The sequence below is a fragment of the Drosophila montana genome, unplaced genomic scaffold, assembly GCF_035044405.1.
Source record: "Drosophila montana isolate Dmon_TW-CO22-7 unplaced genomic scaffold, ASM3504440v1 contig_1624_1, whole genome shotgun sequence".
Lineage (NCBI taxonomy): Eukaryota > Metazoa > Arthropoda > Insecta > Diptera > Drosophilidae > Drosophila > Drosophila montana.
This window is the reverse complement of record NW_026996559.1, coordinates 1,037,283-1,060,276: the sequence shown is the minus strand read 5'-3', so window position 1 is coordinate 1,060,276 and position 22,994 is coordinate 1,037,283. Positions and strand designations below refer to the sequence as shown.

General features: G+C 39.7%; 2 protein-coding genes across 2 annotated transcripts in view; both read left to right on the top strand.

Moving 5' to 3' along the window:
- Positions 1-13,553, top strand: part of LOC135440526 (TWiK family of potassium channels protein 9) — a 31,052-nt gene extending 17,499 nt beyond the window's left edge. Inside the window, exons 2-8 of the mRNA XM_064699742.1 lie at positions 10,536-10,697; positions 11,268-11,391; positions 12,170-12,319; positions 12,382-12,573; positions 12,640-12,755; positions 12,813-12,905; positions 12,975-13,553. Coding sequence (XP_064555812.1) covers positions 10,536-10,697; positions 11,268-11,391; positions 12,170-12,319; positions 12,382-12,573; positions 12,640-12,755; positions 12,813-12,905; positions 12,975-13,133 — 996 coding nt within the window. The 3' untranslated portion in view covers positions 13,134-13,553. The remainder of the gene's footprint in view (positions 1-10,535; positions 10,698-11,267; positions 11,392-12,169; positions 12,320-12,381; positions 12,574-12,639; positions 12,756-12,812; positions 12,906-12,974) is intronic.
- A 1,291-nt stretch (positions 13,554-14,844) lies between these two features.
- On the top strand, positions 14,845-22,624 carry LOC135440696 (cytochrome P450 4g15). The gene is made up of 5 exons (XM_064700012.1): positions 14,845-15,094; positions 15,165-15,362; positions 16,379-16,561; positions 21,188-22,153; positions 22,221-22,624. The coding sequence occupies exons 1-5, from the start codon at positions 14,896-14,898 to the stop codon at positions 22,418-22,420; spliced, it is 1,746 nt and encodes a 581-aa protein (XP_064556082.1). The 5' UTR covers positions 14,845-14,895; the 3' UTR covers positions 22,421-22,624.
- Positions 22,625-22,994: the final 370 nt, after the last annotated feature.

Here is a 22,994-nt window from a genome sequence, read left to right as displayed (position 1 = left end):
TTCGCTTCGATTATCATCTAAACTTATTATAATTAGTGTATATAAGACATGGGTTCGTTACCCATTGGAGTGTTATGTTAACCCTTCTAGCTATTCTTCCCAGTATAGGGTATACAACGGAACTGTCTCTGATTGTCCAGCTGCCTATTATCAGATGCTGCTCATTATCCGCTGCTCATCATAGGCAAATGTCATACTTTGACAGCTGCCGGCTGGTAGTTGATGGCTGCGTCCTTTATTTTAGCCACTTTCTATCGTTCGAATTGGCCATTTATATACTCTTTCGAGAGGTATACCCCTTTTGTCAATATGTGTGCTATCTTTGTACACATGCAAAGCAAAAATATTTAGATATTTATCAATTTAGGCCGAAATAGTCTGCCCCTTCGCTTGCTCTGCTTCAAATTAAACTTTGCCAGCTCGGCTCACTATTTCAATTTAGAAACTGGCGGTTGAAAACTACGTTCTTGCATGGAAAATTATTGTTTTGACCAAGCTAATCGAGCTATATTAAATTTCGAACATTAGTGTTCTTCAAAGGCCTTTGGAAATGAGTTTTAGTTCATTCGGAAGGTAAGCATAAAGGGTTTCATTTAAAAGTCTTCCACAAATTTTCTTATACTTTCGGGTGGAATTTTCAAGAATTTCGTCTTGGCGGCCATTGACATCACATAAAGTAAACACAGTAACAAATTAAGCTTTCTGGCACTTTCCTATTGGACATTGCGTTGATGATCAATCAGTCAATCAGTCAGGACAAACAGTTTAATGTATAGAGATTCTCATCATCCGTCATATGGGAAAAAGTGTATTTGCTTTTCGGCAATACGAGAATATTTATTCTTTCTTTTGGCCAGTTACGACCTGGTTGTGGGTTTGGTGTATTTGGGTCAAACGGCATTTGCATAAAATACACATACAATGGCACTTGGAAGTTGAGGTGGAATTTGCCACTCGCTGATATTGTTAAAGAATAAAAAAGAAAACAAAAAACAACCAACAGCAGCAAAAACAACCGGTCAGATCTGTTAATTAGCGGGTGGCACAGGTGGGGCGCACATTATTATCATTTGCTGGCTGAATATTATATCTTTTTTGGGCTCTTAATTTGATTTCGGTGTACATGTGCCGGGCTCTTCAATTGTGTGGCATCTTCTTGTTATATAGCCTTGGCCATAATTCGTGGCCCATAACAATTATGCATAAATATGTCAAGTACAAATGAACAAAATGAGTTCGCCGCGGGGCGGCTGCTGCTGCTGCTGCTGCTGCTGCTGCTGCAAGTGGTCATAAAAAACGAAAATTTACTCATTTTATTTATGATTTAATGGGCTTGGTTACGGGTCAGCAGCTGCTGCCAGCAGACCGACGCACACAGCCGGAAAATGTATCAGATTGTATCAATGATATGCTATTTATTACGATTACCCTCTCATACACTGAGACAAATCGTCAAGACAGCTGCAGTGAAATTCAAGTCCAAGGTGAAAGTATTTTCAATGGATAAACACCAGAGTTCAAGTCCATTTATTAACCCAGTTTGTTCTTTGGGGGTCCTGGGTCTCCCTCAAGAGATTTGTATGGTTAAATTAACTCGGTTTTAGATACTGATCAAGAATATATATGCTTTATAGGGTCAAATATTTCTCCTTCTCTACGTTATGCAATGCATGAGTGTATACAAAGTAATACTCTCAAAGAGAGCCAGCTGCTATTCAACTGTTCAAAGCGACTCGTATTTTTTCCAGTGTAAATCATGCCAAAGCTCACGATCAGCTAATTGTTAATAAATAAGACAAAGCACCACTCAAATTTAATGAAGTGGCAGCGATTTATGTGTAAGAACAGCAGCAACAACAACAGCAGAAGCAACATAATAATAAATTTATATCTAATTTGGTATCAAATCATAAGCTTATGAAAACATAAATTCAAAAACGGCAAGTGTAAAAACAACAAAGTTCAAGTACATGAAAATTTGTAGCCATATAATAAAAACGCCCCGCGGCTTTTCGGGCGCACGACCAGAACGAAAAGAAAAGCGCATCGACATGGAAAATGAAAATGCGTGTTGTCTGTAAACAAAGCACAGAAAATCAGACCAACAACAATTCCGGTCATTTTCACTCGCTGTTGAATATTAAACTTCTATTTTAATGTGTTATTATAGGCAGATTCAACACGCAAAAAAACTAAAAACAACTCGAGACTGGTCGACTAGAGGATGCCCTGTACAAAGATCTCAGTTTCTATATAATCGATTCGAAGACTCAATATAAAATTAAAAACTCAAAAAAAACTTATAAAATTAAAAAAAAAAACAAGTAAGAGGCTCCTGTCGGGAGCGCCCGACTAGGGGATACCCTGAACTATCTTCTTCCAACACCAAATGCATGTAATGAAATAGGCAGAAGCAAGCATCTCCGACCCCATAAAGTATATATGTTCTTGATCAGCATCAAAATCCGAGTCGATCTAGCCATGTCCGTCCGTCTGTCCATCCATCTTTCCGTCTTTCCGTCCGTCCGTCCGTCCTTCCGTTTGTTCGTCCGTCCGTCCTGCCGTATGTTCGTCCGTCCGTCCTTCCGTATGTTCGTCCGTCCTTCCTTCCATCTGTCCATCCGTCCGTGCGTCCGTCCTTCCGTCCGTCCGTCCGTCCTTCCGTCCGTCCGTCCTTCCGTCTTTCCGTCCTTCCGTCTGTCCGTCCGCCCTTCCGTCTATCCGTCCGTCCTTCCGTCTGTCCGTCCGCCCTTCCGTCTGTCCGTCCGCCCTTCCGTCTGTCCGTCCGTCCGTCCTTCCGTCCGTCCTTCCGTCCGTCCTTTCGTCTGTCTGACTTGAAATTTTGAATTATTGTAGGTCTTCCTGTACGAGTTTGTTTCTGATAACTTGCCCCGTTTCCAAGCAATCGATAAAAATCGATATTGAAATCCTGTTTTTTAAGCAAACCTCTTCGGTTTTAATGTCTAAAGTCACCAAAATTGACATGTAGCTTCTAATAAGTATATACAGATCAAGTATGTTTCATTTTATAGCTACCGACCCCTTCGCCCCTCTTGGAGCGAGTTGGTGTTGGTATCAGAAAAGACGCAGAAGTAAAGCTTCTTATTCTAGCCCGTTTTTCAATTCTATTTTCTCGAAAAAATAGTTATATCGCCAAACGCAAGCTTAGCAAGAAAGCCGATATCAATGAACTGCTAAAAAAGATAATAATAAAAAACAGCAATTTGAAACATTTGCCGCACTGTGCTTTCCCCCAATATTTACAACCAATAACAAACTACAAATTTATGAATATCGTGTAGTATATATAGAATATATGGCCAAATACATTGACCAATATCAAGGCAGCTTTAAGAGCTGGGCAGGTTAGGGTGGAAGAGTAGAAAGAAAAACACATTCTACAAATATTTATATATCATTAAAGCGAAACCATTTCGTGGCGCCCTTCGGACGCTGCTAATAATTTTCGCATTTACACCGCGCTTCCGTTTTGGCAGGCGACTCGGGTTTGGTTTCACTGCTCAGGGCCTAGAACCATACCCTAGAGCCGAGAACCTCGACCCAAACACAAAATTCATCTTAGTTTTCGGCTAGTGAAGGTCGTGATTTGTCATTTTTTTTCATTTGTGGCCAAGGCTTGTTGAACTACGTCACTTTGCTTGTTGCTGTTTCTAGGGCTGCTACGGCTGCTGTCGCTGGAGGCCGGCAACACCCGGAACTAATTTCAAATATAAAACTATCAATTTATATAATTTTATGCTGGATTCAGCTGCAGGCAGATTTTTGTGTGGGGTAGCATTAAGTACAACAAGAGCTTGTTCACATTTCCGTTCATTTTGCACACTCCAAGAGAAATATATGTTGAAGCGAAGACTGTCGCAGTTTAATTTAAGAATATTTTGTGAAGAATATACTACACAGCAAATGTGCTTTAATCTTATTTAAAAATATGTATAAAATTTTCTACAATTAATAAACATATTTAATGAAATTAAATTAAATTCATTTATAATAAAATAACTTTTTTATTATTTCAAATAAATAAACTTTCAATTTTTATTTTTTTAATTTATTGTGTATGGAAGCTGCGAAATATTTGCTGTAAAAATACTTTGTGATGTGATATATATTTTTTTATTTATATTAACTTTGCAAAATGGACTATAAAATTTAAATATAAAAATAAAGCAATTGTTTACCATTCTCTTATAATTTTCATGTATATATTAAGGACATTTTTTGCTGATTGAGCAGTTCTTCTGATTTTATGAATGTAGATCATGTATTATGATCCTAGGACAATTGATTATTTGTTTATGCACATGGATCCTGATATATACCCTTCGATATTTCAGGATCTATGTTAACACAACCAACTTGCTGTTACATTATTGGTTTTACGCCCACAACAAATATGCGAACTCATGTACATGCATTGTATACACAGACATAAGCATACACAGACACACCCTTGCACACACACACATAAGCAATCAGTTTTCGGGGTTGCCTGCTTTTGGGCGCTTTTGGCCCGCAACCGGAGACAGCAGCGGAAATGAATTATCACCCGCTAAATGGGCCGCACATCATTATTAGAATAGCAGCAGCAAAAGTATTTACAGGATTCCGTTTTCTCTCCCTTTTTTTTAATGAAAAAAAATTGCGCTGGACATAATTGTTGTTGTTTTTGTTGCTGCTGTCGCTTATGATTAAAAACAACAAAGTGCACAGAATACCCTATGTGTGCATTTTATTTGTTGTTGTTGCCTTCTAATGAAAATTAATAACAACGCAATATGAAGCATACGCCCCGTGTTCATCAGCTTAGCCAAACAGGTATACACTGTTTGCCCAGTTATGTTACCCAGCTGCCCCTTAAGCCACTAAGTACCTGCAAACAGGCCAGGTGACAATAGAGCACTTTATGCCCAGCTGCCGGGTGGCAATTGTTGCGCGTGGCGCTGCGTGCGGCATGTGATTTACGGCGTGCAAATGGACTGACACTTGCTCTGACAAGTGTTCTAAGCCCTTCCCAGACAGCCTTCAGCTTCCAGAGCTGCGCCAAATGTCACAGTCACTGCTAAGGACCTACAACCAAGGCGAAATTTCGGTTATTGTGACTTGTAATATATTATTCTATTAGAATAGTATCAAATATATTACCCGTCTTTGCGCCCACCAAGTTAATTCATCAAATTTACGACAATACATTTAAAAAGGAGTTTGAAGTCGATTGGGGGATAAACAAAAAAATATATTCAAAGTTTGCTGTACACTTTTCTCCGCTGGTGTGAACCTTAAAAGTCTTTAACACACTTTTCCATTATTAACGTAGAGTCGTAAATTAAACTTTCACCCAAACAACCTTTGACCATAATTTTCCACGTAGGAAGCTTTGCGTACTTTGTGAAAAACTGTGAAACGTTAATACAAGTTTGATTTAAGGTTAGCAAATAAGTTTCACAAAGCCGTTTTCCACCAATATTCCACAGTCACATGTGGAATTTGCCATCTTCACTTCACTTACATCACATAAAGTAGGTACAGTAAAAATGTAGCTATCTGGCTCTTATGACTTGGATTGATCATCAATCAATCAGTCAATCATAAAAACAAATTAATAAATAACTGACCAAACATAGCACTCACTATTCACCTTTTTGTTATATTATATATGTATACGGCGCATATCTGTTAGGATCTTGGCCACAATTCCCGCATTGCGTGTCGCATCTTAACCAAAGTCTGTCTATTAATAATTATAATTTATGCGCAAGCACAAAAACAACAGACGGACATGCCACAACAGACGGACCCCACTGAGACGACACGAAATTGTTATAAACATTACGTATACGCCGCATTGTACGGTCACGGATTGGACCCGTCACAAGCTCTAAAGTTGATTTAACGCCTGTCTGCTGCGTGCTGCTGTTTTCGATGATGCCGCTGTGCTTGTCCTTGCCCATGACTGGCATGGACAGAACTTATAGATTAGTGTGAACAACTTTTGAACTGGGACAAGTTGTCGCCATCATTTGGTTGAGTGAACCAAAGCTAATTACACAATTGCGTAGCTTTGCAAAAATGTTACCAAATTATCATAAACCATGTGCAAGGACGAACGATAATTGCACCGAGCAGCAGCGAGACTTAATTTCTACTATTAAACGTTTGTGCTACTTTAAGTGGAATTTTTGGTTGGTAGCTTAAATTGAACAATCTACTTTACTTACATTTTAGATTACTTTTATTTTTAATAATACAATTGGGTTCCAGTATATTGAATAAAAACGGAGAAATTTAAATTTCTTTTCTTTGCGCGTTTGCTCTCAATTGTGCTTAAAATCGACTTTAGCCAAGTTTTGCAATTCTCTGAATTAAAAATCTTTAATTTTATTATTATTTCTCACATTAAGTCGACGTTAATAAGTTTGTATGTGAAGCCTTTTTATTGTTTTAACCAAATCTGTGCTGTATAAGAAATTTTTGAATGGACGAGAAATTCCAAATTAACCGGATAAGTTGGACACAAAACAGCCTTAAGCTAATCGTAATTTTTCAAAACCTTTCTGGCTTTGTTTTAATAGTTCAAAATATTGTTGTTACTTTTGTTAAATTGTAACAAAATTGAAATTTAAAAAGTTAAAACGCAATAAAAACAAATTTATTTCTAAGCCTTAAAAAGAACAATCATATAATTGAATTTATATACGGAACTCAAAGTTTATCATGCAGCATTATTATACCCTCAAATAGGGTATTATAATTTAGTCATGAAATGTGTAACGCACAGAAGGAGACATCCCCGACCCCATTAAGTACATATATTCCAGATCACTAGCCGGGTTGATATAGTCATGTCCACCCGTCTGTCTGCCTGCCTGTCTAGTTTCTCAGTTAAAGCTGTCGTCTTGAAATTTGCAAAGCTCTTTCTGTTGCAGACATTACATAAGTCAAATCGGACCACTATATCATATAGCTATCATCGGAACGATTGGTCGAGAAGTAGCTTCTTGTATGGAAAATTTTTTTGTTTCTCAGGATATCTAGATAAGCTCGGCATTTCAAGTTTTACTGTGCTCCTTACATATATGTATATGCAAAATCTAATGTAATGTAATGTTTAGGTAAACCATGCTGCTTATATATACTATATTATATAGTACCAGGGTGGAATCGGTCGAAAAATAAGTTTTTGTATGGCACAGTGTTTTATTTTCCAAGATATTTCCATGAAACTCAGCATTTCTTCACTATGCTCACAAATCTGCTACAAGGGTATTAAATCTTCGGCGTGCCGAAGATATCCATAGTTTCTGTTTTTTTTCTTTTTTTAACTTAAAAGTTGCAGCTGCTGTCCAAATGCATTCGATTGTGGGTGAAAGGAAGCACGCCGCGGGGAAGGGATCTCTTAATAAAAGTTGTTCGCCAGAGGGGAATAGATTATGGGTGCATAAAATTTGAGCATTTGAGCATGGCTCCAGCAACAAAAGTTTTATTTTTTTCATCTTACATACAAAGCTTAATTTATTTTTGTAGCATTCAAAATTAACATATCTTGTCATACATTTATACTGTTAAATAGTTAACATATATTTGCATATACTTATTAGTTCGCGAGAAGCTAAATTCCTTCTTATTAACAGTGCATTTTATTGGCGAATGTTTTGAAATTTATTATTTACTAGCGGGTACACCCGGCCTTGCCCGTGGCACGTATGTTATAAAATCAATGTTTTCAAAGAGCTTTGAAAATGATTTTGAAACGGATCGACGGGAATCAAACCACTTTTATGCAAATCAGACAAAACTTTAAATTCACCAAAAAAATCTTTGAAATGCATTTTCCACCGAAGGAGTTTATATTTTGCGAAAAATGTGAAACATGTCTCAAATGATTTTTCTTATAGATCTTTGGAAATAAATTTGAATACAAAACGTTATCCACCAAATCTTCGACCCCCATTTGCTGCAAGGAGGGATCGATTTTTCAAAAAGTGTGAAACACCCCTCAAATGAATTTGAACATAGATCTTTGAAAATGAGTTTGGGGCCGAGCGGATGGTAAACAAAAAACTTTCATACAACCGTTTTCCGCCAATTTACTACTGTTGCGGGTGGAATTTCCCAAATCGCTGAAATACGTATTTATTAAGTTCTTATGTAGAGCTTTGAAAATAAGTTTGAAGAAAATCGGACACAACTTAAAACTTCGCCCAAAAAATCTTTAAATCGCATTTCCCCCGAAGAAGTTTGAATTCTGCGAAAAGTGTGAAACACGTCTCAAATGATTTCTCTAATAGATGTCTAGAAATGAATTTGACCGCGAAACGTTACCCACCAAATCTTTGACCTCCATTTCCAAGGAGGAATGGATTTTCCTAAAAGTGTGAAACACCCCTCAGATGAATTTGAACAAAGATCTTTGAAAATAAGTTTGAGGCCGATCGGATGGTAAACAAAAAAGTTACATACAAACGTTTTTCGCGATTTTTCCGCACTTGCGGGTGGAATTTCCCGAAACCCCGTCTTAAAGTGCACTTACATCACATAAGGTAACTACAGTGAAAATTTCAGCTTCCTAGCTGTTATGGTTTGGGCTGTGCTTTGATCACCAATCAGTCAGTCAGTCAGGACAAACAGTTTTATATATAGAGATTTAAAAAATTAAAGTTAGGTCATGTTGAGCAGTGTTGTCCATTTCTTTTCTTAAATATTAAAAATATGTGTTTATATTTAAAATATTGTCTTGCATAAGCACGTGCGTTTAGTTGTGGGCTTTGGCGTCGCGACACAAACTCCGACATGCACAATTTTGCTGAACAGTGTTTCTGTCTGCAAAAAATGCAAAGACGCAGCTGCTGGCCAAGTGTATTTTTCTATAGGGTCCTGTCGCTGGTTGGGAGGGTGGCCAGGGTGTATGGAACACTTAATATAAGTCGTTGGGCGCGAAGAAGAGAAATTGCTGACACATTTCAATTGAATTTCGAATGCGAATTCGGATTCGGATCCATATATATATATATATATATAAATATATATATGTATATGTATGTGTGTGGCAGACATATCGTAAATACCATATACACATATATTTCTGGTTGTTGTTCTTTTGGTGTTGAAAGTAAAACACAAATCAATTTGTGCAACTATTTTTATAACAAGAACTAAGCAAAAGCGCGTACTAGACGTTAAACAAATTTATTGCGATGATGTGTGAAAAATTAAGAGAATATTTCGTTTTTTCTTCTTCTTCTATCTTTTGGAAAACCTTTAGACCCGAACATCAAAAATTAAAATTCAATGCCCGAAACCATGGGGGGAAAATTTCTTATTGCTAATTGTTCAATTGAATTGCATTCATTTAATGTTTTTTTGTTTATAAGAATGGTTAGGGTCAAGGAAAACTCAGCTGTTGAATATAGAATTCGAACATTATGTTAGATTTAGATGTTCACGCGCGCTGGAAAAACATGCGAAGACTTGTTGACTCACCGAGCTGGCACTAAAACTTGCATTTCCTCCACTCAAGAGTTAATGAACCTATCGCAAATGCCACTTACTTGACTTAATGATGCTCGCTGCCAACGACAACAATAACAATTCGGTGACCACAGCTACGAAATACCCTACAAATAGACTTAACTTATGCAAAAAGTCTTGATCTGACGGAGTAGATGAGCAAAATTGAATATTTATTAGCAACTGCAGCTGCGTGCAACACATACTAAACATAAACATGTTAACTTCATGTCAAGTATTTAACAGGCATGTAACGCAAACGACGAATATGTATACTTGTAGCCTGGATGTTTGCCAGCTCGTGGTCAAATGTTGGAAAAATGGAGTGGAGTAATCACCAAATTTTACCAATAAGTTAAATTTGGCAGGTTTCCATCTTCGTGTTAATTATTGAACAACATGTTAATGCTGAGGCGACCTTTTTATGCTTGACCAAGAAGTTAAATTTGACAGGTTCCCGCCTGTATGGTAATTATTTAACAGGCTTGTTAATGCTAAAACGAGCTTTGAATGTTTGTTGTTTGGCTGTTGATTAGTTCGAGATCAATTTTTGGGAAAAATTGAAAGTAGTTAGTCACGGTGTTTCTTTTAACACATGTTAAATATGCCTGTAGAATATGTACAAGGAAATATTCAAATCTGTTACAAGCAATTGCTAAATTTGATGTGACCCATTGATACATTTTTATGGGTATAGAGTATAGTGAAGACACACACACACACACACACACACACACACACACACAAAATGTCAAAAGGGATACCAATGTGCATAGTGGCCTGGCCATCAATCAAATGCCAATAAATTGCATAAAGCTGGGCCAGACTTGGTCATAGCCATAGCGATGCCATCATCATGCCCCCGCACAGGCCGTCATCTCATCGGCCCATCCGCCGTATGCGACGCTCTGTGTGCCATTTATTATGCGGCACACTTTAATTAAATGCTAATGCAGCGTAATCTTGTAATTTGCAATTGCCCCCCATTTTTCACCATATTGTAAACGCAGATCTTTCGCCACTTGGAGCGGCCAGCGGAGGTGGCGCGTCTAACGCAGCTGAAGGATGTGGTCAAGACACAGCGGGAACGCTTCATGAGCACCATACTGAACAACACCGAGGTGAATAATCTGAACGAGTTGCTCGCCTTTGAGCTGGCCAAATATGAAGCGGTAAGTTCAAGCTCAACTCCAGCTAAAACACTATGCAGCAAAGCAAGACTTTATTTTTGGAAATATACAAATTTACTTTTAATAAATAATATTTTCATTTTAATTCCTAAACATTGGCTTTAAAAAGGGTAAAATGGTTTTGCCTAAATGTAAGTAACAGGCAGAAGAAAGCAAATCTTGATTAGGTCGATGAGTATCGTTCTTCTAGCCATGTCCATCTGTCAGTCCGTACGATTGCGTGAAAGCGTCGATATCGAAAACCATAAAAGCTAGAGACTATGAATTTAAAATATATATACATATATTATGCTTTATTATACGCAAAACGAACTTATAATTTAATTATTATCGATATAACCTCCCATTTATGTGATCGATAAATATCTATTTTGAAAATATCGAAAGTATTAAGCGCTAGATATACCAAACTTCGTCTCGTAAAGTACATTCATATTACGAAAATTTCTTTAGATGCCTGTCTTCATGCCCCTCCAAAACTAGAAAGAATTATTTTTAAATAATGTATAAATTTTAAGTTATTTATATTTGTTATATTCTTAACTTCCACAGGCCGTACAGCAGGCGGCCGAGGGCGGGCTGCTTATCGTAGCCGATAAAGACTTTCCAGAGCCCTATGAGCGCTGGAGCATACTGCAAGCTGTGTTCTTCTCATCAACTGTGTTAACCACTATAGGTAAGCAATAAACTTAAGTCAACATTGGAGTCTCGCTTCCAGCAAGCATCTTTACAACTGCACCTAAATAATCCTATATAAACTTCATCTGCATTTGCTAAATAATGAATTAATCCAACTGTGATCTAGTCGAACTTAGATTTTGTTTACATATACATACGTTAGGCTTGTTTTTCTTTATCATAATATCAATTGATTTAACAACCAATAATCCAACCTTGTTCCATTTACTCACATTACGTGTCTCAAAAATAAATTGATGAATTAATTTTTAATGACCATTAATAGTTGTAGGAGTTGCTACTTTGCAATGCATTACAAACATTGTCATCTGTTACTATTGGAAATATTACAATTTATAATTGTCTTACAACAGCACTTTCCAATAACAAATGTAATTTTCAGTAAAATATCGTAAAAGCGATATTCTTGCACCAGCAAAAATATATCGATATTACGATAGACAGCCAAATATAAATTTCCAAACCTATCGACATAATCTGATAGCCCAATAATAATGTATTGTAAATTTATCGAGATGATATTGCTGCAATACAAAAAAGCCTAAGGCATTTCACAAGAACTTATATAAATCCTCGCATATCTTGTAAATAGAGTCCTTCCTTCTTAGCATTCCTAGGACCCAGGTTCAAATCCCAGGCCTTAGTAACCAGTATTGAAAAGAAAACAACATAATTTATAATAAACATAGGAAAAATAATAAAAAGAATAATAATATTAAAATCCGTACTTATATTTAAACCCTTTATTGTGGTAGGCTATGGCAATATAGTGCCCGTAACGATCAGCGGTCGCGTCTTTTGCATTTGCTTTGCCCTTGTTGGAATACCCTTCACGCTGACGGTCATTGCCGACTGGGGTCGGCTCTTTGCCAGCGCTGTATCCGTGTTTGGCACGCATATGCCCAGTGAGTAGACCGTTATTATTTTTGGTTGTGTTATCGATTCGAGTTATGTCTATCGATTGCAGCGAAACCGAAGTTCACAAACTTCATCGGGAAGACGTGGTTTTATGCGATTCTGGCCGTTGGATTTCTAGGCGTCTATCTTGCCGCTGGTGCCGGGCTGCTGCTGCTCTGGGAGGATGACTGGACATTCTTTGATGGCTTCTATTTTTGTTTCATAACAATGACAACGATTGGCTTTGGTGATCTGGTGCCCAGTGCGTTAGCCAGAATCAGCTAGTTGCAATAGATTATTGATATGTTTTCTTACCTCCTCTCCACAGAGAAACCCAATTACATGCTGCTCTGCACACTCTATATACTCATTGGACTGGCCCTAACCTCCACTATCATTGAACTGGTGCGTCGCCAGTACGCGACCAGCTGGGCCAAGCTGCAGGTAAGTGCTTACCTCCTAAGCTGTTAAGCTGCACTCATGCTATGCGATGCATTGCAGGAACTCTCCGGTCCCATGGCGGAGACATTGCGTCGCCTGGGCGAGACGGCGGGAACGGGCCTTGACTATGCCACACTGCAAAAGGTCTTAACCGTAAGTGAAGAGCGTCAACTAAATAGCATCTCAATAATAAATGCAACACACACCCACACATACACACAGGTGTCTATGCCTAAATGGAACAGCAACAAGAAGAGCGAGCACAATTCGGATATTGCCGCACTGGAGGCCATCACGAATGCCATACTCAAGGAGGTGAAGGAGGCGCAGAATAGCAAGCCCAAGGTGCTGCAAATTGTCATCTACGAGTCATCCGTCTAAAGAGCTTCCACTTTTCGGCGACAAGGAAAACTCACAGCATACTTTAAGAGCTAGGCACAAAACCAAATATCATATAATAGATGAAATCTTGTACTTAGTTAGGCTTCACACAATATCTAGTTGTTGTTATTCCCATAATTATTCATGTATTTGTATGTATGTGTATATCAATGGGAATCGGATGCCCTGTTGTCCAGTGTTGTCCAGCCAACGACTTCCATAAGCTAATTTCTAAATATAATTAATTGTAAATGTCTGGGCAATAATATTGCTCATACGTACTGTGGTCGCATACACATGCGAGGGTCGATCAATAAGCACACACGTTACAAGTCTTTGACAATTACTAAACATTTTCCGGTTTTAGACGAACATTACCCAAAACTTAAGCTAGAAATCGATCTGAAATTTGTATTATTAGATGAAAAACCTTATTTGCATCTGTGCAGCCCCTCCCACCTGGCTTCCTCTGTCAGTGGAGAGTGTGTCAAATTGCATAGTCAAGAAATAACAAAAACGTTTAAAGATGCCTAACAATCTTAAAAGGTTCACGAAAAAAAAAACTTTTTTCGGCACGCAAAGATTTAATGCCCTTTAAGACAAGCGTGTTACACCCATTGTTCCTTAAACGGACATATGATATATTTAGCCGATTTCATACGCTTTTGCTAGCTGTTAGAATGTTCGCTGTATCTCATAATACCCTCTCTTGCATCAATGCAACTTATTGATCGAGCCTCGTATATTATATTAGCAACAATTAGGATGCAATGCTCGTTATGGCAAACGGTGATGGATACTTTTTTTTTTTAAATTAAGAAATTATTAACTATAGGTAACAATTACTAAAAATAATCATGCACTAATGTCCAATATATATAATAAACAAAACAAAAAAGACTTAAATTAAGCAGAAAACAACTCGGAAACTGGCAATGCAGGGCAGAGCTTTAAATGTTATATGCCTTACGAAAGCTTCAAAGCTGAGAAAGCAGTTGCACTGCTTGTGCGCACTGCTTATGTGCACTGCTTTAAATGGCGGCGGTGGTTGGATACATTTTAAATGGTCACCCGTTTGACCGCCTCTGTGCGGACACTATGTGCATCGTTCGGTCTGTCTGTCTGTCTGTTTGTCTGTCCGTCCGTCCGTCCTGTCCGCCAGCGCCAGTTCATTGCCGCTTGCCACATTGTTGGCTATAAAAGTCGGGCGCACTGGCGGCGGCGGCTAGTCACAGCGCGGAGCGTGAAGCGTGCGACGTCGGGCCGACCATTTCCCATTTCATTTCAATAATTTTTTTATACTGATTTTGATTTTTTTTTCTTGTGCTGCATTTCGCTACGTTTTGCTCGTGTTTGTGCTCATTGCTGCCGTGATTTTGTCTGTCTTTTTTTCTTACTATTATTATTAATACTACTACTAGTATTTTTGTTGCTGTTCCCGCTTTGCCCAGCCAGTTGTATCAGTATCGCGGCGGACAGGCAGCGACGAGCATCCGCAGCATCCGCAACCGGAAAAAAGACAAAATAAAAAAGAATCTCACGGCGCGCATTGAAATGTTTTGAGCTGCGAGTCGAGACGTCTCCCGTGGCATCCGCCTTCGTTCTTAGTGCTGTGTTGCCCGCCGTGGCGTGTGGCGTGTGTGTGCTGCGTTAGATTCTACTTCAGTTGTTTTGTTTTTTTTTTGTTTTTTGGGTTTTTTTTATTCGGCATCGCTAGCTACTTGTTACTTGTTTTGACCGCGTGTGCTCCGCCTCCTCCCCCATGGAGGTGCTGAAGAAAGACGCCGCCCTGGGCTCGCCCAGCAGCGTCTTCTACTTCCTGCTGCTGCCCACTTTGGTGCTCTGGTACATCTACTGGCGACTGTCTCGCGCTCATCTCTACAGATTGGCCGCGCGCCTGCCGGGCCCGCGTGGTTTGCCCATTGTGGGGCATCTGTTTGATGTGATTGGACCCGCTTCGTGTAGGTTCCCACATAACTTACACATAACTGCCTGTAACTGTCTGGCTACAATTCTGTATCCTGTTTTCAGCTGTTTTCAAAACAGTCATACGCAAAAGCACACCCTTTGAGCATATCGCCAAAATGTGGATCGGTCCCAAGCTGGTCGTCTTCATCTATGATCCGCGCGATGTCGAGCTGTTACTGAGCAGCCACGTGTACATTGATAAGGCATCCGAGTACAAGTTCTTCAAGCCCTGGCTTGGCGATGGTCTACTCATTAGCACAGGTGAGTGTTACTCTGTGTGTATTCGAGCAGAATTCGTCGTGGCATGAACGGAGCAGAGTGGTAGGGGCAGGGGCAGGGGCAGGGGCTCGTTGGTACGGTGCCACTCTCTAGACTAGCTAATGCAATTTAAATTGCGTTTATGGAATCATAAATTAATAAAACGATTTGTAAGCCTGACAGTTGGCACAACAACGCCGAACAAATGGCGGCTATAAATAAACGACACCGAACAGAGCAGAAACTGTTGTGTGCGAATGCCATCTCTTTCTAACGCCCCAGCATTATCTATCTCTTTCTTTGTCTCATTTAACTTTGATGTATTTCGTGATTATCCATATAATGACTTTGGGTAGATCTTTTCTTATTTCAATCAGTCTAGCCCAGGCTCCATCTTTTTATATTTCCATTTTCATAGCTATCTATCCCATTTTCATGCTTCTAAGTTTCGTTCCTTTGATATATCTAATGTGTTTTCCTTAATTCTTCAAAAATTTCTCTCTTCATATATATTTTTTTCTAGATCCATCTGCTACACCTTAAGCCTTTTAGTTTTTCTTAGTTGATATTTTCCTATCCTGATTTCTCGAGCTCTATATGTCCCACCTTCTATTTATCTTAGATATTATTCCGATCTCTCCATGCTGTTTTCTCTTCTTATCTCTCAAGCGTTTTCTATACCCAAATTTGATTACTTTCTATATCTCTTGAATCGTTTGGATATAACTGTGCTTGTACTTATCTTACCCCGATTTCTCCAACGCTAGAAGTTTCTGTTTCTATATCCCAAGTTTGATGAACTATACTAACTATTATTCGAATCACTCCATACTTATTCCGATCTCTCTGTTTCTATATCCCAAGTTTTACTATCTATACTAACTATTATTCCAAGCTCTCCATACCTATGTCGATTCTCTGCCTCAAATTCTTTCCATTGAATTATATTTTTTTATTTTGTATAATTTCTGTTCTTGGTTTTGGCTAACCTTCCGTAATCTTTTCTCTATCCCGATCAGGTCAAAAATGGCGCGCTCATCGCAAACTAATCGCACCCACATTCCATTTGAATGTCTTAAAGAGTTTCATTGAATTGTTTAACGAGAACTCGCGCAATGTGGTGCGGAAACTGCGTGCGGAGGATGGTGGCACATTTGATTGTCATGATTACATGAGTGAGGCAACTGTGGAGATTCTATTGGGTAAGTGACACACGCGCGCGCGCACACACACACACACACACACACGCGCACACACACACAAACACAGCCGGTACAGTCCACTCACACGCACTGACTGCTCGACAGGCTACGTTTTGGATTCAGTTTCAGATTCAAATTCCGATTCATTTTTTAAGTTTCGTTTTTTGCATTGGATGTATGTGTGTGCTTGTCCGTATATCACACACATACGCATAGATGTACCTATCACATATGTATTATATATGCTACAATTGAGCACAGACCCGTTTCCCTATATACTCGCACCAGTGTACAAATTTTTGTTGTTGTCCGTTTGCGTCTTTTGTGTGTGCGAGTTCAGGCAATGGCACACAAATTATTTCAAATACATGCCTAACTAATCCGTATATTGTTTGAATAATGAGCCGCCATAAACTGGCATAGACCGAATCCCAGTACGTGATTTCTTTCGCAACATACCAAGATTTCATCCCACGTAACTCAGCTGTGACTTGTGCGATTTCTGGTTTTTTTAAACCTTGCTTTAAGTTGTCTAATTTTATAAGCGAATATTATTTGTATATCTGATATAACTATCCAAAACTGAACGGTTCTTATTTATTACCTTTGCCTCTTATTTAACCATCAAACCCTTTGGAATCGCACTCGAGCATTTATTTTTATTTATCACATATCATCCGAATATAATGTAGTAAAGGGAATTTTAACACACGTAACTCAGCATTAGCTCAGGGAATTCTACGTAAGCTAATAAAGCAGCCCGTCATATATCGAAGTTTTCTAGGTTTCTTCCTATCATTAAAAAAGTTGTCGGTGCTTCGGTTTACGGTTCGAACCAACTTCCTGCCTTGAGGCTTGGCTTGTGAACCTGATTTTCTATATTCATTAACCCAGGTTTTGCTTTAAAGCTTGGCTCGTCACGTATTATTACAGATTAATTTCTACTCAAAATTAAGACCTTTCCAATCTGGTCATAAAAAAAAAAGTTGAAATTAAATTAAACATTAGGTCTGTATCCTTCTGTATTGATACGTGTTTTGGTTCGGCTTAAGGTTCGTCTTATGGTAAGCAATAACAGCTTTGATATTTATTATTTTCATAAGAAGAACGATTTTAAGGACATAGACTCACAATATTAGTTATTTTGCTATATAAATAAAATGATTTTGGTAAATCTTGGTTAAACTTTTTGCATGACGTTCTGTAACGAGTTGAGTCCGGAACTCAACCTGCACATATATGGGTTTTAAGAGGCTTACTAAGGCCTCTTACAGATGAAATTTCCTAAGAGAGGATTTGCCTAGGGAACTAGACAAGGGGCGATCGGGCTCGAATCACAGATTGGTGTGTAGCCCAATTACAGACATTGCTCTTTAAGCTACTTAGATTAATAGCTTGTGATTATATTCTATGCTTATACAAATAGTATCTGGGAAATCGCACTCATTTGACTAGCAGGGATCTTTAGCAGCTCTGACGACTTTCACTTTGTGGCATGGCGAAGGGTCTAGCGCCTATTACTTATATCATAATGCCATTATCACGTATGAGCTGGGCTATAATGTTTAAAACCTGGTCGTAGGCTCCACTAACTGTGCCATCCAAAAATGCCTGTCGTTTATTTAAAGCCAAACACGTTTTGGCTTAAAAGTGAAAACCCCGCCAGTGTGTGGTCAGTGTCCAGTAGCTGGCAGTTGGCCAGGCGGGAACGGCAAATGTTAATGACATTGTCACACAGATATATATATATATATAAATATATATATCTGAATCTTTCTGTCTGTTAGGCTGGCCGATTGATTGATCTAGGCCATTGCATAACGCAGGCACTCACCTTCGCCCCATAATTGAAATGCAGCCAAAACGCGCATCGCGTCTGAAAATTGCCAGCGCAAAGCCGAACCAAACTGCTAGCCAAGTGCAATTAAAATCACGTCGCATTGCCATTAAGCATTTAATCAGGAAAATTTGAATGCAACAGCAGCCAGCGAGGCCCAGCCCCAGCCCCAAGCCCAGACCCAGACCCAAGACCAGGCCCCAGCCCCAGCTCCAGCCCCGACTGACGCAAACGAGCAATTAGCAATTAAGATTCAACATAAAAATAATCAAAATGAAAATGAAAAAAAATGTGTGCAAATCATTTTTGAGCTGGCGATGTTTTTTTTTTTTTGCTTTTTTATACAGTATATGGCGCGTGTAGCGAAAATTGAATCAAAAATGCAACAACAACAACAAGAAGAAGAAAAAGAAGAAGAAATTCAAATGTCATTTTCGATCGCCGTTGCATAACCCCCCGCCGGCCATATATATCCATATTTAAGGAGTATTCAGCTGCAACAAGCTACCAGTTTTTCCAGCCTGCCGCCAGCTGGCCAACTGGCCAGTGGGCCAAAGTGAAATGGTGAAAAGCAAGTGGGGAAAACCAGCATTTCCACACTTGCGCAATGCGAACTCTCATATTCGAGGCACACACGCACAGCCCGTTTTCAGCCTTAGCGGAAGAATTGTCAAATCAATCAAAGGTTCCACTATGCAATCACATACGTAACTCGGCCAAGTAGCCAAATAGGCCAACAAATAAACGTAATTGAAAATATTCACTTATATTCACTGATAAGATCAGCAGGCTCAAGAGTAGGCTTTCACTTCCGCTTGACTTACAGAAATAGAAAGAAGTGTGTGCTCTAGACGGGGCTTGCCCGACTTGCAGGTAATCCTAACCCAGCTGCCAAGCATTCCAACTTCCTTATATGCATTCATAAACATTACGCCAGTGCTTCTTCTTCCCTTTGCCCCACACTATCTATGGGAAATGCAGTCTGGATAGACTTGGGTGTTAGGAGTCCGATCCCTTTGAAATTTCCAGTGCTTAAATGTGGCATACAAAAGTGTGTATAGTATACATATATGAAAGCCGAAGGCAGCTATCCAAAAAGTTAAATGATCTTAATCTGTATTTAAACCATGGGCGAGCCCACACACCAAGTAAGATGCTTAAAAGCTCATGTCTTAAAAAGGATACTTATCGATATTATGGAAATGGGCGAGAAAATATATATTTCAACTTTCGAGTCAAGCTTTTGTCTTTACCAAGATTTCGGATTCATGCAGACGGTCAGACAGACATAGTCCTGATTCGGTATATATGAATAATTCATGCTTCCTTCTGTCTGTCACAAAAACCTATGCTCCTTTTGACCCATTTTCAATTGGTTCGGCTTATAAAAACCTTTTCAAGTTCGCCCAAAACTTTCAGTAGGCAAAAATTACATAAAACATGAGATTTATTATTATTACTACAGGCATAGGAAATTGTTACAAGCTGTTAGCCTAGTGTTGTTGTGGGTTTTGGCTCCATACACTAGCCTGGGATTTGAACCCGGATTCTCGTTGTTGCCTAACATGAAATTGCTTCAATTATAAATATATGTATACAAGTTTAGCTGGCTTACGTAACTCTATTGAAACTCTTTGCCTGGAGCGAGACCTGATCACTTGAAAGTAAAAATGACACTTGTATATGATATATTTTATACTTGTATGATAGCTAATACCAGATACCAAATACACTTGATACTTGATTGGTTTTCTGCTCTGCTGAATACAAATCAATAAATTTGTGCATAGCTCTGAGCAGTCTTCAGTTTATTGCATAAGTATTAAGAAGTGTTTAACTATTTGGTGATACCATTTACCAAATTTGTATAGAGTATTCTCTGCTGGGTTTTACTAGTACTTTACAATCTTTTAACCAGGGCTGCAAGCTGCCTGAACCCGGAATACACATTTATTTCATTTTAACCATGAACCAAAACTAGATGCTCAAAAAGCAGGCGTAACGAGCCAGATTGTTTTAAAAAAAAATGGTTTGCTTTAAAATAGAAAACGGTTGAAAAAAAAACAGCCCCAAATATCCAAATATCTTGTGCCCCAAATATTTCATTTCATTTATTCTGCATTCTGTATGTAAAAATACTAGGTACATGGGGCTTGTGTATTAACAAATAAGAACGGAATATTATTGATTAAAAACCAAATAGTTTAAAATGTTTAAAATGACAAACCAGGTCCGGTTCACAAAGCGACTGCGACTTGGTTCGAGCCGAGAACCGAGCTACCGTCGATTTTTTTTCGGTTTCACAGCCCTGGTTCCAAAATCCTATTTATAGCTTTTGACCAAGCCAAGGATTCGAACCGGCATTCTTCTTGCTCGGTTGCCCAAATAAAGTAGCCAAATAGGCATTCAAAATCTGTTTGGGCGAAATACGCATACGCTCCGTTGGCCGGCGCTGGACCTCAGCTCGCTTATTCATAATATGCATATGTGTGAGTGAGTCTGTGTGTGTGTGTGTTTAGCGATTGCTATTTATGCATTGTATTTACAATTAGACAGCCGGCGCAGCCTCCGTTGTATGTTTGTTAAGTTTAATTGGCGCTTGGGTCAGTCGAGTGCATTCCACTTCCAATCTCATATCTATGCCCGTACCCATTCCTATTCCCATTCCCATTTCCATTGCCATCTCCGTTCCGTACTAAATTTTTGTGGCATGCTGCTGGCTATGGGCTAATCGGAGCTGGGGCTCTTCTTCTCGCTGGTCCCCGTCTTCCACCTTCTTGCACTTGCAGAAACCGCAATGGGCGTATCAAAGAAGACGCAGGACAAGTCGGGATTTGAGTACGCGATGGCCGTGATGCGCATGTGCGATATACTCCATGCCCGCCATCGCAGCATCTTTCTGCGCAACGAGTTCATCTTCACGCTGACCCGCTACTACAAGGAACAGGGCCGATTGCTGAACATCATTCACGGCCTCACCACCAAGGTCATACGCAGCAAGAAGGCGGCCTTCGAACAGGGCACCCGCGGCTCTCTGGCACAGAGCGAGCTGAAGGCGGCTGCTCTCGAACAGGAGGAGCGGGAACTGCGTGAGCAGCAGCAGAAGTCACCAGCTGCCAGCGCCAAGCCGGAGCTAGTCCAAGCCAGTCCCGTTGCCGGCCTCTCCTACGGCCAGTCGGCGGGCCTTAAAGACGATCTGGACGTGGAGGACAATGATATTGGCGAGAAGAAACGTTTGGCCTTCCTCGATCTAATGCTGGAGAGTGCCCAAAACGGCGCCCTAATTACGGACACAGAAATCAAGGAGCAGGTCGATACGATTATGTTTGAGGGACACGACACGACGGCGGCTGGATCCTCGTTCTTTTTGTCGCTGATGGGCATACACCAGGATATACAGGATCGCGTTATTGCCGAACTGGATGGCATCTTTGGTGACTCCCAGCGACCGGCCACATTCCAGGATACGCTGGAAATGAAATACCTGGAACGTTGCCTCATGGAAACGCTGCGCATGTTCCCGCCCGTGCCGCTGATCGCACGCGAGCTGCAGGAGGATCTGAAACTGAACTCGGGACCCTATGTTATACCGCGTGGCGCCACAGTCACAGTGGCTACCATATTGCTGCATCGTAATCCTAAGGTCTACGCCAATCCCAATGTCTTTGATCCGGACAACTTTCTGCCCGAACGCCAGGCGAATCGACACTATTATGCCTTTGTGCCGTTCTCCGCAGGACCTCGCAGCTGTGTGGGTGAGTATGCATAGAATATTGAAGGGTTTATTCGCTGAGCCGATTTCAAATACTATATATTCGACAGGTCGCAAATACGCCATGCTGAAACTGAAGATCCTGCTGTCAACCATTATGCGCAACTATCGTGTCTATTCGGACCTCAGCGAATCGGACTTCAGGCTGCAGGCGGACATCATACTGAAGCGGGAGGAGGGCTTTCGCGTGCGCCTCCAGCCCCGACAGCCGGGACAGGCAACCACAACTGGCAGCACGGCAGCATCATAAACTTATGCATATCTTTATTTGCAAGTGATAGTCCCGGTCTATACAGTAATACTCCATGCATAATAAAAACAAGAAACAAAACAGAACACACCCACACACACACACACACACACACACACACACACACACACACACACACACACACACACACACACACACACACACACACACACACACACACACACACACACACACACACACGCATTTAACATTTAACACCAAACTACACACACACACACACACACAAACATCAGCAACAAATATTAATTATTTCATTTTTTTTTGTGTATTTAATAATAATATGAATAATGTTTTGACAATATATTTGGTGTAATATTTTGAATTGCGCGCCTGTTTTATCTTTTTTTATCCGCATGGGCAACTCTACGTCCTAGAGGTGGACATGGTATACGCTTCATTTCGTGCCTCTGGAATTAACATTTTGGCTGTCGAGATGGTAAATAAATTTAAACAATATAAATAGCCTTTCCTGTAGAGTTTTATCTCCGATATTGAATTCAGATCTTCACATAACTTTTACAAGTTGACCAATTTAAATAATTTTAAACTATTT

What these genes read in the sequence shown, in the direction of transcription:
- LOC135440696 (XM_064700012.1), top strand. Translation starts at nt 14,896, where the DNA reads ATGGAGGTGCTGAAGAAAGACGCCGCCCTGGGCTCGCCCAGCAGCGTC. An exon ending in AACTGTGGAGATTCTATTGG is followed by an intron (nt 16,562 to 21,187) that starts GTAAGTGACACA and finishes TTGCACTTGCAG; the next exon opens with AAACCGCAATGGGCGTATCA. An exon ending in AGGACCTCGCAGCTGTGTGG is followed by an intron (nt 22,154 to 22,220) that starts GTGAGTATGCAT and finishes TATATTCGACAG; the next exon opens with GTCGCAAATACGCCATGCTG.